The sequence below is a fragment of the Archocentrus centrarchus genome, chromosome 8 (genome assembly GCF_007364275.1).
Source record: "Archocentrus centrarchus isolate MPI-CPG fArcCen1 chromosome 8, fArcCen1, whole genome shotgun sequence".
Lineage (NCBI taxonomy): Eukaryota > Metazoa > Chordata > Actinopteri > Cichliformes > Cichlidae > Archocentrus > Archocentrus centrarchus.
Window position 1 is genome coordinate 3399969 of NC_044353.1, and position 20046 is coordinate 3420014.

At 43.5% G+C, this 20046-nt stretch overlaps 1 protein-coding gene across 1 annotated transcript; it reads right to left on the minus strand.

Moving 5' to 3' along the window:
* Positions 1 to 1603: 1603 nt before the first annotated feature.
* Positions 1604 to 19785, minus strand: arl6ip1 (ARL6 interacting reticulophagy regulator 1). The gene is made up of 6 exons (XM_030736570.1): positions 19628 to 19785; positions 18757 to 18890; positions 16829 to 16948; positions 12544 to 12661; positions 11709 to 11793; positions 1604 to 2530 (listed from the first exon to the last, which is right to left on the minus strand). Exons 1-6 carry the CDS (start codon positions 19661 to 19663, stop codon positions 2412 to 2414), a joined length of 612 nt encoding a protein of 203 aa, XP_030592430.1. The 5' UTR covers positions 19664 to 19785; the 3' UTR covers positions 1604 to 2411.
* Positions 19786 to 20046: the final 261 nt, after the last annotated feature.

The following is a 20046-nucleotide window of genomic DNA, read 5'->3' on the forward strand; positions in this document are numbered from 1 at the left end:
GAACTCAGATGTTGTGACTGACCCTCTTCCAAACCAGTTTCTGCTGGCTCCTTTCTCAGGGTGCAAAATATTTAACCTTTGAGCCCTGACCCAGGGGTCACAGACTCAGATGAGCTGGGGGCCACTGCAGGCACTCTCATCTCTTTGGAGGCCACATTAGTGTTCAAGTAGAACAAAAACATTTCTGAAAATGTTTTTATTTCAAATATTGTAAAATAATACAACAGTGCAAACAGTGAGCACAAATCTTTTTTCCTCACTCTTAAATCAATAATTGAAGCCTTTCAATAAAGGAACAAATAAACAGATTGGTGCTCTGTTTGTTCAGACCTGTGACAGCAGTTCTGCTCTGATTTTCTTCATATTTAACAAAGTCAAAATGCAGACACAAGGATAGAAATGAGTTTTTGGCTGCAGGTGCAAATAGTTTTCCTTCCAAATAACTTTGTGTGACTGAACTAACAGCCAGTTCCTCCACAAACCTCTGCTCAGAATTTATTACTGCTGCAACAAAAACGTGTAAAAGCAGTTTTTCATTTTAGAGTCTGAAACAGTGCAAATGCTTTTTCTTCAACCTGCAGCAACTTTTTATTAAACCTTGAAATGAGCAAACAAATGAAATACCTGAATACAGGTGTGCTGCACACCTGAGAGCATCTCTGCCCATATCAATAAAATCAGCATCATCAAAATGATAGAATAAAAATGAATATTAAATATTTAAAGCGTGTAATGAAGTAATAAATGAAGTATCAGAATACATGTGTACTTTACTGACAGCACTGCTGCTAACAGTAATAACTGTGTTTGATAAACTAAGCTTACCTGCAGTACAGATACAATACTTTCAAATTAAACTGTGTGTCTATGAAAACAAGGTCAGACAGAGGAATAATTACAGTTACTGTTTTGTGTTTGGACATCCATCTCTCCTGTGCAGGTGAACAGAAGCAGGCTGATCAGGGGAAGTCCAGCAGACGCTCCAGAGACAAACTGCTGTGGGCAGCCAGGCGCTGGGAGACGGACTGTACTGCACTCAGACTCTACTGACAGGAAGTAACTGCAAAGGAAACCTCCATTAAAACCCTGTCAGGACTCCTCTGTGGTCTGTGCTTGTCAAAGGATGAGAACCTTGTAAGCTAAAGAAGGGAAATACATTCTTATAAGGTGGATGTAGACTGATAACCAAGCTAGGCAGCATTAGCTGATAACTCTCGTCCAAATATGGTGACTCCCGGCTCATCAAACATCTTTTGCTTCACTTCCAGCAGCACTCGAGCTGCAAAGACTCCACAGGTCTGTTCAGAGATGATCACTCCCACTCTCCCACTGTGAACTGAGGATGTTCCAGAGCTTCCCATCAGGAACGCTCAGCTTTCAGTCTTCATACAGGATCAGTGGGGTCAGCTCACTGTGGGGTAAAGCTCTGATGCTGCAGCTCTGATCTCATTTCCTTTATATAATTCAGGGGACACATGATGTAGTTGTGATGGTGCGAATGAGTGCCGCCATTTTTTGTCAAATTTTGAAATGAAGCATTTTCTCACACTCTCACACACACACACACACACACACACCAGGTGCAGCAAAAACCAACAACTGATCTCATTTAAATCAAACTTTATTTATTTAGGTTTGCAAAGATCTCCAATAAAGACAAATAATGAAATGAGTCGGAAACCAGAAATGAGGAGGAACAAACACATAAATAAGAAAAGGACTGACGGGACAGAGAAGAGAGGATGAGGCCTATTTACAGAGACGCCCCACATCACAAACACACTGTGGGCCGTTACTGAAGCACTAATAGACCACAGAGTCCAGCTAGCAGCGGTACAGCAGTAGGCCTGTCTCGAGAAACAGTTTCAGCTCCGCTTTAAATCCAGTTTTTTTTCAGCACTAAATTCAAACAAATAAAGCAGAAGAAACACAAAACGGTAAAAATAACCTGCTCGCATGTGACCAAAACAAACAAACAAACAAAAAAAAAAAAAATCATCATTGCTGTCTGAGAGGTTAAAATGACGCAGCAATGCTACACAAACTGCTCAGTAGTCTAAGTAGAGGGAATGGATTTAAAAGCCTCACTGACACCTTCAAACGAAGCAGAGCTAATCTAAGAAACACGGCTGATGTTGGACTGTGAGAACTCTGTGTTTTCAGGTGTGCTAACCTTCATGTGGCGGCTGCATGCACGGCAGGTAAATTCAAAAGAAGAATAAAACCTCGTGGGCGATGATGTTTAAATGTGACTGTGAGAAATGAAACTGTGTGAAAATCAAAACAAAGTGCAGAGACCCGGAGACAGCGGGAGGCTTTTCCAATTCTCCCGCTCTCTTTTCTTCACTTTCCATCTTCCTGTTGCGTTCCCTCGTCTCGCAGAGATTCCCGTCTTCGTTCCAAACGTCCGTCTACTCGTTCTTCTTCTCCTTCTGCTTAAGCAGTTTGTTGATCTCCCTCTTGGCCATGCCGGCGTACTTCGTGATGATGCCGTGCTGGTTCAGGCCAGGCAGCATGAGCAGGAAGCTCACTGCAACAAACAAACAAAGATTTTAAAATCTGCCGTTTTCACGCATCGATCGCAGCCCTAAAAAAATATTCCAGATTAACACCTGATGAAAAGGTGTCTGAGACTTTAGCAGCATGTGTGGCTCCCTCACCTAAACCACAGGCAGCATTTCCTGCTGTGACCCACGAGAAAAACAGATTCTCACAAAACTGAAGCTCAGAGGTCAACGTGGCTTTAGTTTCATTTTCTTACTGTTCTGTAAAATAAATTCACGTCATTGACTCCAAAGTCCTTCCAGCAGGAAGTCTTTGCTCAGGCTCTTATTTTGAAGCAGTATTTAAACTAACTTGAAATTAAAAGTCACTGGGACATAAAAACTGCCCGCACACACAGACAGTATAAAGGCTGGATGCACACTCCCCTCCAAATGTGCTGCAACACTGAAGCAAATCTCTATTTTTGCTGTAGACTGAAAACATTTTGGTTTGACATAAAAAAAAAGAAAAAAAAAAAAGAAGGAAAAATTAATATGAGACCAAAGATCAACATCTCAGCTTTTATTTCCAGGTTTTTACATCTGGATCTGACACATCTACACAGTTCAGAGGGCAGCACTATTTCTCTGGAGCCACACGATTTTCTTGTAATCAAAGGTATTGGAACATGTAACTGACAGGTGTCCTGGTACATTGATTATTCAATCAATAAAGTGGCAGACGTGGGTTTTGTCTGAGCAGACTGTATTTATAGTTGGAGGAGGAACCAGCATGAAGAGCAGAGAGCTGGTGTGAAGCTGAGAGCAGATGTGACAGCAGTCCTCTGCCCTATGACACAGTTAAACTGCACACGTGCTCGTTCTAAGGGTCAGAGGGCAGGACTGCTGCAGCGACGCAGTCGGATCCACCCGTCACTCATGTCTCGTTTCAAAACGTGGCTGATGGTCACGACAGCATCAGGAGGAGACGTCAAACCGGCGGTTGGCTTCAACGTTTCTGCATCCACCTTTTAAACTGTGTTACAGAACCAATCAGAGCACTGATTTCCTGCTGCCGTTATTAGGGCCCGAGCACGAACTGTGCGAAGGCCCTATTGTAATTGCTTCGTTTATTATTATTATTTTTTTTTTTTTTTTTTTTATTATTATTATTATTCAGGCAAATGAATTGGCTTTTTGGGGGCTTTATCATATTCAAAAACTCATGAAACTTTGCACATGCGTCACACCTGGTGAAAATTTAAGTATTTTAATGGGCTCGGGCAAGGGCGCGCCCAAATGGCTCGCTAGCGCCCCCTAAACTGGAGCCCCACCGCTGTGTTTCACGTACATGAATGAAACTTCATACACATGTATATCATGTCCAGGCGCACAAAAAATCCTCTTGGAGCCATGCCCTAAACCCAACAGGAAGTCCGCCATTTTGAATTAATTATGCAAATTTGGCGATTTGCAGCCCTCACACTTTTTCTAATAACTCAGAGGTTTTAGACGTTATCATCTTCATATTTGGTTTGTCTAACCTACACCCCCAGGGGAATCTAAATCTCGAAAATGGTGAGTTTTTGCCAAGGGGGAGGGGTCCTTATGCCCCTTTGAACTTTGATCATTCGCCATGAAATTTGGATTGCCTCTCATTCATACCTACATGATCCAATGTGCATCAAACTTCTCCAGTAGGATGAGGGTGCCCCCCTGAACACATACATATGACAATATTTAATATCAGTCGCAGCGCCACCTAGTGGGAACAGGAAATGTCATATTTTACACTTGGAGGTCCAGCTCCAAGGTGGTTTAGCAGAACCATCTCAAATTTCACCTGGAAAGCCTTAAGAAGTTGGACTTACTGTGTTTTCAAAACTGTGAGTTTTTGACAAAAGGGCGTGACCCTTATGGGACGGCAAAGTTCGATGATTCGCCATGAACACAAAAATGGCTGTAACTCAAAGCCAACTTGCCCAATCTGGCTCAAACTTCAGTGGTGTGATAAGCATGCTGCCCTGAACACACTCATATGCATAAAGTCCATAAACGTTAGAGCGCCGCCTAGTGGCAGCTCGGAATATCTTAAAATAGCAAGTTTTTTGAGTAGCCCCGGAGCTACGTTTTATCTACATGTATGAAAATGTACATGCTCATGTAACATCCTAAGACGTACAAAAAAGTCTCTTGGACCCATACCCTAAACCCTACAGGAAGTCGGCCATCTTCAATTGAAGGTGTCAATTTTTGCGATTTCCACGCCTGCTATTTGAACGAACTTGTCCTAGGGCATTTCACCCAGTGACACCAAATTGGCTCCAGATCATCTACACAAGTAGCCCATCAAAAGTTATTCAGGGTTTTGTAGAATATTGAACGGTGTTGCCATGGCAACCCTCTGAATTTGGACTTTTTTCAATTTCAAATTCACAGAGATTCTAAACATCAGCCCCTGGGCTGTGCTTTCTCTATGTACCTGAAAATGTGCCTGCTGATGTAAGATGCTAACATCTACAAAAAACTCTCTTGGACCGATAGCCCAAACCCAACAGGAAGTCAGCCACGTTTACTTTAAAGTGTCATTTTTGCAGCATTTTTCGCCTTTTTCAGGCCTTTTTGCCTCAACTCCTCCTAGGGCATTTGACCCAGTGAGACCAAAATGGCTCCAGATCATCCACACAAGTAGCCCATCAAAAGATATTCATGGTTTTGTAGAATATTGAACGGTGTTGCCGTAGCAACCCTCTGAATTTGGACTTTTTTTCCATTTCAGGCCCAGATAGGTTCTAAACATCAGCCCCAGGGCAGTGCTTGGTCTGTGTACCTGAAATCGTGCATGCTGAAGTAACATCCTAACACGTACAAAAAAGTCTCTTGGACCGATAGCCGAAATCCGAGGGCCCGAGCACGAACTGTGCGAAGGCCCTATTGTAATTGCTTCGTTTATTATTATTATTTTTTTTTTTTTTTTTTTATTATTATTATTATTCAGGCAAATGAATTGGCTTTTTGGGGGCTTTATCATATTCAAAAACTCATGAAACTTTGCACATGCGTCACACCTGGTGAAAATTTAAGTATTTTAATGGGCTCGGGCAAGGGCGCGCCCAAATGGCTCGCTAGCGCCCCCTAAACTGGAGCCCCACCGCTGTGTTTCACGTACATGAATGAAACTTCATACACATGTATATCATGTCCAGGCGCACAAAAAATCCTCTTGGAGCCATGCCCTAAACCCAACAGGAAGTCCGCCATTTTGAATTAATTATGCAAATTTGGCGATTTGCAGCCCTCACACTTTTTCTAATAACTCAGAGGTTTTAGACGTTATCATCTTCATATTTGGTTTGTCTAACCTACACCCCCAGGGGAATCTAAATCTCGAAAATGGTGAGTTTTTGCCAAGGGGGAGGGGTCCTTATGCCCCTTTGAACTTTGATCATTCGCCATGAAATTTGGATTGCCTCTCATTCATACCTACATGATCCAATGTGCATCAAACTTCTCCAGTAGGATGAGGGTGCCCCCCTGAACACATACATATGACAATATTTAATATCAGTCGCAGCGCCACCTAGTGGGAACAGGAAATGTCATATTTTACACTTGGAGGTCCAGCTCCAAGGTGGTTTAGCAGAACCATCTCAAATTTCACCTGGAAAGCCTTAAGAAGTTGGACTTACTGTGTTTTCAAAACTGTGAGTTTTTGACAAAAGGGCGTGACCCTTATGGGACGGCAAAGTTCGATGATTCGCCATGAACACAAAAATGGCTGTAACTCAAAGCCAACTTGCCCAATCTGGCTCAAACTTCAGTGGTGTGATAAGCATGCTGCCCTGAACACACTCATATGCATAAAGTCCATAAACGTTAGAGCGCCGCCTAGTGGCAGCTCGGAATATCTTAAAATAGCAAGTTTTTTGAGTAGCCCCGGAGCTACGTTTTATCTACATGTATGAAAATGTACATGCTCATGTAACATCCTAAGACGTACAAAAAAGGCTCTTGGACCCATACCCTAAACCCTACAGGAAGTCGGCCATCTTCAATTGAAGGTGTCAATTTTTGCGATTTCCACGCCTGCTATTTGAACGAACTTGTCCTAGGGCATTTCACCCAGTGACACCAAATTGGCTCCAGATCATCTACACAAGTAGCCCATCAAAAGTTATTCAGGGTTTTGTAGAATATTGAACGGTGTTGCCATGGCAACCCTCTGAATTTGGACTTTTTTCAATTTCAAATTCACAGAGATTCTAAACATCAGCCCCTGGGCTGTGCTTTCTCTATGTACCTGAAAATGTGCCTGCTGATGTAAGATGCTAACATCTACAAAAACTCTCTTGGACCGATAGCCCAAACCCAACAGGAAGTCAGCCACGTTTACTTTAAAGTGTCATTTTTGCAGCATTTTTCGCCTTTTTCAGGCCTTTTTGCCTCAACTCCTCCTAGGGCATTTGACCCAGTGAGACCAAAATGGCTCCAGATCATCCACACAAGTAGCCCATCAAAAGATAGTCATGGTTTTGTAGAATATTGAACGGTGTTGCCGTAGCAACCCTCTGAATTTGGACTTTTTTTCCATTTCAGGCCCAGATAGGTTCTAAACATCAGCCCCAGGGCAGTGCTTGGTCTGTGTACCTGAAATCGTGCATGCTGAAGTAACATCCTAACACGTACAAAAAAGTCTCTTGGACCGATAGCCGAAATCCGAGGGCCCGAGCACGAACTGTGCGAAGGCCCTATTGTAATTGCTTCGTTTATTATTATTATTTTTTTTTTTTTTTTTTTTATTATTATTATTATTCAGGCAAATGAATTGGCTTTTTGGGGGCTTTATCATATTCAAAAACTCATGAAACTTTGCACATGCGTCACACCTGGTGAAAATTTAAGTATTTTAATGGGCTCGGGCAAGGGCGCGCCCAAATGGCTCGCTAGCGCCCCCTAAACTGGAGCCCCACCGCTGTGTTTCACGTACATGAATGAAACTTCATACACATGTATATCATGTCCAGGCGCACAAAAAATCCTCTTGGAGCCATGCCCTAAACCCAACAGGAAGTCCGCCATTTTGAATTAATTATGCAAATTTGGCGCTTTGCAGCCCTCACACTTTTTCTAATAACTCAGAGGTTTTAGACGTTATCATCTTCATATTTGGTTTGTCTAACCTACACCCCCAGGGGAATCTAAATCTCGAAAATGGTGAGTTTTTGCCAAGGGGGAGGGGTCCTTATGCCCCTTTGAACTTTGATCATTCGCCATGAAATTTGGATTGCCTCTCATTCATACCTACATGATCCAATGTGCATCAAACTTCTCCAGTAGGATGAGGGTGCCCCCCTGAACACATACATATGACAATATTTAATATCAGTCGCAGCGCCACCTAGTGGGAACAGGAAATGTCATATTTTACACTTGGAGGTCCAGCTCCAAGGTGGTTTAGCAGAACCATCTCAAATTTCACCTGGAAAGCCTTAAGAAGTTGGACTTACTGTGTTTTCAAAACTGTGAGTTTTTGACAAAAGGGCGTGACCCTTATGGGACGGCAAAGTTCGATGATTCGCCATGAACACAAAAATGGCTGTAACTCAAAGCCAACTTGCCCAATCTGGCTCAAACTTCAGTGGTGTGATAAGCATGCTGCCCTGAACACACTCATATGCATAAAGTCCATAAACGTTAGAGCGCCGCCTAGTGGCAGCTCGGAATATCTTAAAATAGCAAGTTTTTTGAGTAGCCCCGGAGCTACGTTTTATCTACATGTATGAAAATGTACATGCTCATGTAACATCCTAAGACGTACAAAAAAGTCTCTTGGACCCATACCCTAAACCCTACAGGAAGTCGGCCATCTTCAATTGAAGGTGTCAATTTTTGCGATTTCCACGCCTGCTATTTGAACGAACTTGTCCTAGGGCATTTCACCCAGTGACACCAAATTGGCTCCAGATCATCTACACAAGTAGCCCATCAAAAGTTATTCAGGGTTTTGTAGAATATTGAACGGTGTTGCCATGGCAACCCTCTGAATTTGGACTTTTTTCAATTTCAAATTCACAGAGATTCTAAACATCAGCCCCTGGGCTGTGCTTTCTCTATGTACCTGAAAATGTGCCTGCTGATGTAAGATGCTAACATCTACAAAAAACTCTCTTGGACCGATAGCCCAAACCCAACAGGAAGTCAGCCACGTTTACTTTAAAGTGTCATTTTTGCAGCATTTTTCGCCTTTTTCAGGCCTTTTTGCCTCAACTCCTCCTAGGGCATTTGACCCAGTGAGACCAAAATGGCTCCAGATCATCCACACAAGTAGCCCATCAAAAGATATTCATGGTTTTGTAGAATATTGAACGGTGTTGCCGTAGCAACCCTCTGAATTTGGACTTTTTTTCCATTTCAGGCCCAGATAGGTTCTAAACATCAGCCCCAGGGCAGTGCTTGGTCTGTGTACCTGAAATCGTGCATGCTGAAGTAACATCCTAACACGTACAAAAAAGTCTCTTGGACCGATAGCCGAAATCCAACAGGAAGCCTCACATGTTCTAATTAAGGTGTCATTTTTGCAGCATTTTTCACATTTTTCAGGCCTGCTATTTGAATCATCTTCTACTACAGCTTTTCATCCAGTCACACCAAAATGGCTCCAGATCATCTACACAAGTAGCCCATCAAAAGATATTCATGGTTTTGTAGAATATTGAACGGTGTTGCCGTAGCAACCCTCTAAATGTGGGATTTTACTCATATACCACAGTGCACCAAATTGTTACATCTCTGACATACATTGTCCGATCTGCCTCAAACTTCACAGGCTTAATGGGAGGGTAAGGGAGACCGGACACACCCCTCTATCAGCTTTGTTTCACACTCATAACGCCACCTAGTGGCAACAGGAAATCAGTAGGACACTGATACTCATCATCCTATGGTCATTACAGTTTCATTGATGGCTGCAGGCATTACATAGAGCATTGTGACATATTAATTAGTGGGCACTCACCGACGCCACCTAGTGGAAGCGGGAGACGATCGACGCGAAGTACGGCTAGCCTGCTGAGCCGTCAGCAGCCGGGTGAGCCAGCTACTCTCTCGTCTGCGAGAACCTCCGAGCGCGGTTCGGCTGGAGCGTGCCACGGGTCGACGCGCGGCTTGGCTGGAGCGCGCCAGGGGTCGACGCGCGCCGGGTGCGAGGGCCCGCTCATCGCCGCTTGCGGCTTTAATTATATTTGTTATATTTGTCTCATTCACGTTTCCCCAAAGAGGGAAAACTGCATTTTTCCTGTCAGTTTTCCACAGTCAAACTACAGTTTTTACTAATTCCAGAAATGCTGTGACAAACATGGACTGCTGCCTTTAAAAGAGCACATGGTTCAGTTCGAGTCGCCCCCCCACAGATAAAGTCTTAACAGCTGATCATCCCGACGAGCCGGATTAAACCCAGCGCTGGTTTCTCAGTCACGCGCCCTCTGACTGCCTTTCTGCTCGCTCATGTGAACACTCGACATGTCTGAGCTTATGTAACTGAGCATCTGCTGATCTACCCCCCACCCCACCCCCGAGGCACCACTCAGCAGCTGTAAGGCGTGTTCGTCCTCAGCAGCATCAAGAGATGGTTTCAGGTTTTACTGCACTTTTCAATTAAGACTGAAGACACATTACTCTCTCAGTCAGTCCCATTAATAATAACTGAGTGGCCCTGTTACCATCTACTGTCACTGGGATGGCCGTACAGATCTACGTTACTGCTGTAATGCTGGCTCGCAGCAGCAGGAAGGTAAAGACTTCAACAAACATGCAAAAACCTGTCAGAGCCCAAAGAGAGAAATCAGTCTGAAGTCAGCTCTGTGGGAAACTCCCTCAGCTGTCACACATCAACTTTAACACAAATGTTCCACACCGCTGATGGACACGAGCACCTCTTCCTGTTCCTCTCTGTTCATGTGTCAGTTTCTGTCTGCAGCAGATTTATTAAAGGCTAAACTTCCACATTCAGCAAAAGCAGCTTTAAAGGACTCGAGGAGCCGCGGCAAACCTTTAATATCCAGATTTGAATCCCAACACTTAGACGTGTGGCTCAGGAAGCCTAAACAGCAAAACATCTGTTCAACCCTCAGAGACATTTTAGGACAGTAAATCATTGTGCTGTGGAGCCACAGAACCAGGAAGTGAACTCAACTGTCGGGGGAGGGTCCAATACTGAAGAAATCAAAAAATAAATAAGTCGCAGCCCGGGGCAAAGAAAAAAATAAAAGTGTCGATGATATTAGTCAGGATAACATTACAGAAACCCTGCAGCAGAAATCTGATCAGCTTCTGAAAAATGTTTTTGTGACCATGTCCTGAACAATGTTTCCATGTAAACAAACAAGAGAAAATACTGCACTGTGTACACAGGTGTGTACTACATAACGTCTTTCTATATAATCTATAACAATAAGCCAGACATTATGCTCACATGTGTACAGGAATATTACTACATAATGCCCCTATACTACATAATCTGCTGATATCAATGTATTATGTATAATATCACTAATCAAGGCAACCATACATTTGAGCAATATTGCTGAGCAGCAGGTATGGCTTTAATGTTGCTCAATGATGAGTCATCCCTGACCAACATCACAGATAAATCCTCCATGTTGTTTACAAAAGGATCCTGAACATCCATATGAACACTGAGCTGCACCTCTTAAGAGTAAAGAGCACAAATTTCATGGTTCGACTCCAGAAAGGTAAAACTTCACAGACGGACAGACGACATCCTCCCGTTTTATTTTGCACGGGAGGATAAAAACAGTGTGTTGAAATTTTAAAATAGCATTTTATTTTGAAAAGGACTCTCTGTAACCGCAGTAAACCTTTATTAATGGGACCTGTGGCTGTTTGGTAAACTGCAGTGTGTGAGCCAGCATCATCCAAACCAGCACAGACTGCGGTCATATATGTTGTCCAGCAGCTACATGAATCTAGTGCTGGTCATGTGGTAAATTAATCTGAAAAATGGCCGAGTTTGCAGATGGGCTCCAGGAGTTTGGATGAATTTGTGAACAGTGTCAGTTTTTGTCTTGATGTGGAGTTTGTTAAGTTGCGTTCACATGTTGGCAAAGAAAAAAAAAAAAAAAGCATTAAACAAGCTGCATAAAGCTCTAACAATGTGACAGAGAAATCCCGAGTCTTTTTGGGAAAGAAAAGTTTAACTTTACTCACCGATCAGGTACGTGAGGAACAGGTTGTGCACCTGCTGTCCGATCCAGGCCACAGCCAGCAGGCTGCTGATCACTGAGGCAAAGTACTGTGGAGATCAGGAAGGCAGGTTACATTCAAACCTCCAACTGTGGAAACAGTTACTGAAACAAGTCGGGTCATTTTATTAGCAGGCCGTTATTCTGGAAGGGCTGATGAATATGGCCACTGAATGACAATGTGTCAAACAGGAAAAACAGGCTGTGAAAAACTCCATCATCACTGCCTGTAACCCAGTTTGAGGTCTGCTATGTGGAGCAGCAAATTCAGATCAGCTGATATTTTTATCTGGAGCACAGAGAGAGCTCCCTGTTGTAATAAAGCCTTCCACTTACTGCAGCTTATTCAGTTCATTCAGGTTGCCTGCAGCTCAGGGCGAGTCGGACTTTAACCGTGTGATCAGCTCAAAGGTCACTGGAGTGTTTTCGGACTAAATGTTTGCCAGTGTCCACATTAACCTGATCTTTGTGCAAAATTTATGTAAACGTGTTTAATTTTGGAATCTGGGAACAATGTGAAAAGTTTGAAACACTTTCTACACTAGAAGTTTTGGGACTCTTATTGATGGCCTTCCAACGACAATCGCACAGGATGGCTGAAACCAGCAGCGTTAATGCAACAGCCAACTGATAAATGTCACCTATTATTTCAAAATATTTAGCTGCAATATCAGAATTTTTAGATTATTGCATTCAGGTGAGGTGAAGCAGGATTTTAAGTCATTAACTGGTGTTAAAGTTTTCCAAAAGTCTTAAAGATACTTGTCTTCAGACTGGCTGCAATCAAAGTGAAATTGTACCATTTTGGGTTTTTCCTCCTTGAGGGTGCAGAGGCGCTTCCACCAGCCCACAACACGGCGCTCAGTCTTCACCAGGTTCCCGCAGATCTCGTGGAAACGCTGCTGCTGCTCAGTGGTCCTGTGCACGAGCAGAGATTCAGCGTTACAGAACAACAAGAAGCCAGCTCAACACTCTTAATCTCATCAAGAAGAAATCAGTGAATCCTACGTCACACAAACAACCACCTACAACAGTGGTCCCCAACCTTTTTTGAGCCGCGGACCGGTTTAGTGTTAGAAAATATTTCCACGGACCGGCTTTTAAAGTGTGGCGAATAAATACGTCAAAATAAATGATACGACCATAACCAAGTGTGATATTTTCTACGTATAATAATAAAAAACGGGAATCCACTTTGTATTCGTATGCAACTCTATCAGCAGTGTTCTCGTAACATCCCGCCTCAACATGAATAACAGGCTCTCTGCCCACAGCGCTCCCTGGTCAGCTGTTAGAGCCATGGTAAAACATGCCTTCAAAATAAGATACACCGCAAAAACAAATACAGTAGAAATCACCTCAGTCGGATTCAAATGGCCCAGTTTGGGGTCTATTATCGAATTTCGCTGCAATGGCTTCTGCTTCATCTATGAATTTGCTTTTGCAAATTTTATAATCTGAAATTTTACTCGTAAGTGCAAGTTTGTAGCTTACACTTGCCACGATTGTCCCCGGTGAAATGAACTGATATAAACACTAAAACAATTTCCAGGCGTTGTTAGTGTGTGTAGTTGTGCACGAACGAGCCGATGCATGGAAGTGGGCGGACAGGAGCTGAGGAGGGTTTTAGCGCTAAACTCATCCAGTTTATGCGATCACATTTAACTGGAAATTTATTACAATGGGACCAGATTTTTCATCCGAGGTAGGTGAATATCCGACGGATTTATGTGATGATTTTATTGGAATTAATGTTAGGAAAAATCAGGACCTGCAGATGCCATCCAACTAGAGCGAAAACCCGATTTGTGCGACTTCGACTTAGGTGATTTTTACTGTATAAAGCGCATGAAAAATACAACTCACCATAACACTGAATCAGTGTAAGCCCCCTGAGCTTGTTTCTCTGATACTCATTTTTGCTGGCTTCTGGTTTGACTGGGTTCGGCCGATTTCACATGGAGCGTGGCTGCAGAGCCGCGGTGTCAAGCGCTGGAGAGTCAGTTTGATGGCTGGGTCTACCTCACTGCTATCCCCGGTGTTGATAAATAAAAATGGTAAATGGACTAGTTCTTACATAGCGCTTTTCTACTCTTGTTGAGCACTCAAAAATTTAAAGAAGCGTTATGTAGGTCAACCAACCGATTTCGTTAGACAGGCCTGAAGCTTCTGGGTTTAATTTTAGCGGTGACGTATCATGTGAGCAGAAACGTCTTGACACGTCAAGAGGAAGTCATGGAGGGAAGTAACGGAGCGAATCCGCCCATTTTTCAAAATAAAATATAGTTTAGGCGCAGATAAGTAAAACGGAAATAATTTAAGGTATTTATTCTTTATGTGCGGCCCGGTACCAAATGTCCCACGGCCCGGTACCGGTCCACGGCCCGGGGGTTGGGGACCTCTGACCTACAAAACCTGAGTGAGAAGAAAATAACGTCCCCATGTGTGCAGAGTTAGTGTTGCTGCATGAACTCGGTCCTTATCGAGACCCTCTAAGATCCATTAGAGCTCAAACAATCAGCTGACGGGAACTCAGCGACTATTTTGGACACAATCAGTTTGTTGTTTTGGTCATTTTTTAAGTGACATTATGAAAAAATAAAGAAAAAATTAAATTAAGATCATGGGGCAAAAAATTCCATATTAACTTTTTAAGCATATTTTCTGTGCTCAAAAGAAAGACTTCTGCACCTCCCTTCTGGCTTTAGAAAATCCAGCCTACAACAGAAGGGTCCACACACAGGCTTCCACACAGCACCCGTACCCCAACCTTTACCCCACACAGTCAATGACACTGAGCTGCTTTAAGACTCAGAGTCAGACAAATGCCAACTGACTCCAACTCGCTCCGAGTTGGAGGTCCACTAACAAAAACCTCAGCAGAGGAAGAACTGATTCATGCGCAGCTACACCAAAGCAGCAGAGCAGAACCAGCTGGACGAGAGGCTCACTGGAGATGCAGCTGATTATGATAGCACACCAGGCCATCCAAATATTTACAAAGGAGCACCCTATAAGGAGTGCTGTTCAGCACCATCGCCACAAATACCATCCAAACTCTGCACTGGCCTGGGTTCAGCTTCCAAATGTTGCGCACTTCACAGTCAGAGTTCAACTGCACCAATAAGTAAAAATAATTAACAAGTGGACGTGCTAGATTTCACTGTTGGGTGATTCCAGTATTGCCCAACCTCGACATATCTGCCCATAATTTGCCCCACAACTAATAAACTGGAAAACGCTGCAGTGCTGTGAAGGGTGACGAGAGCAAACAGTGAAGGACGGGAGGGGACAGCTGGGAAAAGCGGCCTCTATTTCTGCTTCGCCATCGCTCCCTATTTCAGTCCTTGTTGTCAGAGAGCCAGACGGGGACCAGCTTCGTTTTACAGACTCGCTCAGACACGCCGGCTTTCTGCAGTCTCAGTGAGATCAAAGAACATTTGTCAGGCCGCACTGATAAACAGCTCATCATCCCGAGCCTGTGACTAAAAATAAAAAGCTGGAGTTTTAATTCCCTACATAAAGTAAAGCCTGTCAGAAGAGTGAAAACAACCAAAAAGCTCATAAAGGCTGAACATCACCCAGAGGCTGTGTGTTCAGCGTGCAGCAGTGCAGGTCACGCTCTGCTGACGCAAGGTTTAATATGATGATGTCCAAAGCACCACGCCAACTGAAGGCTGTTACACTATCCTGTCCTGGGTGTCTGGTTGTCACCACCCAACACACACAGCTGAGTCAACGGGCCGCGTGCCAAATACCGCCTAATGCCAAAGCTTCATGAAGCTGTGGGACACGGTGCAGCGGCAGTTTCAGGTAGGAACACGTCGAGTCTGCCAGTAAAAGTCACCACACTGTTTACCCTGAAGTCAAGATGAAATCCTCTTTGGCTCAAAGTCTCTGATGGATGACTCGGTGATGTTTCACTATACCGACTGTGGCGCGTGCTACCAAAGATAAAGACAAGATCAACCATCAGGCTTTAGAACCGCTCTTAACCAAATAACAGTCCAGTGGCATCATGCAGTGAATCTAACACAGAGTCGAGCCTTTCAAAACTCACTTTACCTGCAGCTGACTGACAACCATCCCCATATCAGCCTGGACCCATTTTATTGTTGACAGAAATAAAAAGATAAAAATTGAGTCACATGAGACATGAACTTTAAAGCCATTCTGTTGGAGGGAAACCCCCTCTGTCTTGTTTTGTTCTTTAACTAAACCCCTTCCTCTTCCGAGCTTAGCTCATCTTATCTTTCCCCCTCAGCTTCATGTTGTCTGAACACTTCTGTTTCCTCCACAGTCGATTGGATGATAAATGGCACGAAGCATTCAGACTTCAGTGTCTGAGATCACTTTTTCTTTTGCTTTACAAAAACTAACCTAAATAGAAAGAAAGCCCATATGAAGCTGCATCGCTCACAGTTCAGACTGGAGGTGTGACGGTCCTGAAACGGAAACCCTGATGAACATCCACGGTTCCATCGTCCTGCACTGTGATCCGCGTACAGCTGTGAATACCTCGCTAAAGCATGCTAGTCTGGAGAAAGCTGCAGCATTTAAAGATCCAAATAAGTCTGAATAATAGAATTTATATTTTTCGCTTCTGATCAAGTAATCAGACCTGAGGGGGACAAATAAGGGTTTCCCTGTTTTTGGCCAGTCTTCCTCTCTAAAGAGAACCTCGAGTGCGAGTTCAGCTGTGGCTGTGGAGGGACTGGGATTAAATTTTGTTTGTGCAACCAACATAAAAATCAAGCAGACTTAGCAGGTTAAGCCCTGGATTAATAAAGACGAGCTGGTTCAACCAGCTCAGGAATATTTCAATGTTGCAAACTCTTGCCTAAAAGTTAAAAGCTCAGACTTTGGACAGTTTAACATTCATTCAAGGACCAACACCAGAGGGCATCTGTGAAAAATCATGACACCATTTCAAGGTGAGCTGCTGTGAATTTATGGCTCATCTTTTTCCCTCAGTTTCACAGAGTGAGTGGTGCCTTCATCCTGCCAGGCGGAGGAAGGGTTCAACAAAGACTGAATGACAAACAGAAATGTAGAGAAAATTCCCCCAAAAAACTGAACTCTCACCACTTATTGGAGCCAAACACCCGGGGGGCGAGGGTGGGCACCAGATAGTCAGCCAGGCAGAGGAGCATGACGGTGCAGGAGAGTCCGGTCAGCACCGATGGGTCCAGGTAGTAGATGAGCCTGGAGGATTAACACAAAGCATCCAGAAGCAGGTTGAACATTTTATAAATGTAGTTTTTTGTATCTGCTGCTTGATTTTGAGGTCTCTGCTCATGAATGCTGAAGCTGCAATTTTACAAACCAGCTGCAGCTGAAAGACACTGAGGGTGTGTATGCATGTGGGAAACAAACAGGAATGCATTGCATTAAAAAAAAAAAAAACAGTGCGACAGTGTTCTACTCTGGATTCACCAACAATTCAAAAATGGCCTAATAAGAGCCCAGCCTAAGCTCTTTGACAGAGCCTAATCTGCTGTAAGCCCCATTGTGTTACTTTGTTTCAACAATGTGGAAAAGATTAAAAATAATCTAAGGTTTTCCAGGTGGTTTTTAAAACACAAAATCAGCGCATTCATTTTATATCAGTGCGGGCTGGTATTACTCGTCACAGTCCTGGTGATCAGCTTAATTAACACGAAGTCAGGGGTGTCAAATACACAGCCTCCAGCCAGAATGAGCCCACCACAGGGTCCATTTCAACCCACTGGATGGTTTTTAGGGGGATGCCTGCTTTACTACACAGGAGAGAAAATGTCTGGGAAATAATTCTTGATCGACAAGTTGTGTGAATCATCCAGACAAATTATTATTACAAAAACACAGACATATGAAGACTGCGTGTCTCTCCTCTGACAGCAGACTCAGTGAATATGGACAAAGTGAAAATTCTCGCTGAAATTGTGCTCGCTCTCCTTAAACCCCCTCCGGCTGTTTGTTATCACCGCGCTGAGCGATAAGATCACGCTCTGACTTTTTTCAAATACTGCTACACCAGTGAACAGCTAGGACATGTACTGTGGCTTTGCGAGTGGTTTGTGTGTGAGTGTGTTTGTGTTGCCCACAAACAGCATACTGAAAGTGGGCCTGTGTGAGTTCAGCATCCTGCTCACTCATGGCTGTAATTATGAAACTCATTTATATTAAAATAAGACAACAGAAACCCAAACTGCCCGTGTCCCACAGGACGAACATAACGGCACAGAACAGCCATTTCAAACGTATTATAGTTCCTAAATTACACCATCTAAAGGTATGCTGGGTAATCCTGGCAGGGTGTTAGACAGGAGACAAAACTGTAACACAACATCTGGAAGAATTAGTCCAAACAACTTCACTTCAAAGCTTCATTAATGCCAATGAACCAGATGTAGACTGATTACAAACATCTGCAACAAATAGTGACATTACAGCCAACTTAAGGCAGAACTAAGCAACACATTTAATTCTTTAAAACATGAAGCTCCGAAGAGAAGAATAGTTATTGTTCTGAGTGCTGACATCATGACATTAACATGTTTTTTTTTTTTAATGCCATATTCTCCTGACAAGAATGAGCCACTGTAAATCTCCATAAAGACCCACTTATGCAAAAACAATACTGTTTAAAAAAAATAAAATAAAATAAGGAAACCACCAGAATATTAAATTACTAAATTTTTGGTCACACTGCCTGGCATTATGCAAACAGTTCATGAATCATAAAAATAAACTTAGCAGAGAAATAACTCCTCCTGCTTGGATTTGGCCATTTTCAGAATGTACTTCTCTACACTTACAGAAAAGAAATTTATATTTCAATAAAGTAATTGTACAGTGGTTTTTCCTTGGCTAACCCACTCTTGATCAAACTGAGCTGCTTCAAATCAAGAATTAAGATATTACAATCTAAATACCAGACATGGCCAGCCCCTCTTTCGTCTCCTCTAACAGACAGATCTCAGAGAAAGGAAATGTGTGGTGCCAGCGTGCCCACAGCTAAGCAGACTCACAGGAAGAGCACGGTGGTCGCGCCCATCAGGGCTCCGGGGAACCAGGCCTTTTCCCAGCGCAGGACCTGATCCCCGGCCAGGATCACCTCACGCCAGCACTGCAGTTGCTCCTCCAGCTGGGCCGTCTCCTGAGCCTGTATAGAAAGGTTAACACGTTACCAAGATGACAGCTACAGCAACTGTGTGTGATATCAGTGTGATCTGCAGGGAGTCCGTGTTCAGGAGGAGAACAGTTTCTCCTGCCAGGGGTCTGTAACTGTGACATTAATGCGCCTCATCTGGAGGAGCAGCTAGTGCCTTTTTAAGTCATTCAGTATACGTTTATCCTGCTGGATTCCAATCTTTCCCTCCGTGTATATGCACATTGAGGACCTGCATGTAAGCATGCGCATTTATTTCCTGCTAATAAGCAGGGTGTGCGCGCAGTGACGGTGCACTTCAAGTGGAAATAATCACGAAACACACCTAATGTCAAATGACGTCGAATGCAGGTGTGGGAACTCGATCTCAGACCTATAAAATTTCGAAATGATTTTTGGGGCGAGGCAGCAGTGTTACAAAAAGGAAGCGTCCCTGCCGCTGAAGCTAAAATAAGCATGCTAACTAGCCAGCTAGCTAAGGTTAGCCATGGTCAGCTGCGGCACGGACGGTCGGATAAGCGATCGGGGTTTAAACGCGGAGGTCAGGCTGCTCAGCTGCCTGCATGCACAAAGTCCACACTGTTTACACAAATCTGCAAACAGCCTCAGCAGCGTGAGCGCCGTCAGATTAGCAGCGACGGCTGAAGCTAACGCGCCTGCCGCAAACACGCCTACATCAAACAGGAGCTTTAAATCCGCCATCACGGGATTTAAAAATGTTTTATACTCACAATCAAGTTTACGCTTTTGTTGTCACCTTCCGCCATCGCTGCTGGGCCAATCGGTTGGGTTTCTAACGCGAACTATTTCAGAGTGTTCGGAGAAACGACCCACGGAGGGTGATAACCACTACACCCGCTAGCTTCAGCGTCACTAACGGTCGAGCCGAGGCAGGATGTTTTTATCTAACACCTACGTCACAACTGTGTACAGGGGCACTCTGGGCAATGGAGTTCCACAATAAAGCATATTTTAAAAAGATTTTTCTGTTCATTATATTGATTTTAATAAAGATAAAATCGAAAATAATACACTGAATATATTAAGCAACTTTTTAATTTTTTTTTTGAAAATTCCATATTTTTAAGAATAAATGATTAGCGTTTCATCTCAGACCTGAACCTTTTATGAGATTGTTAGTTTGTTTGGT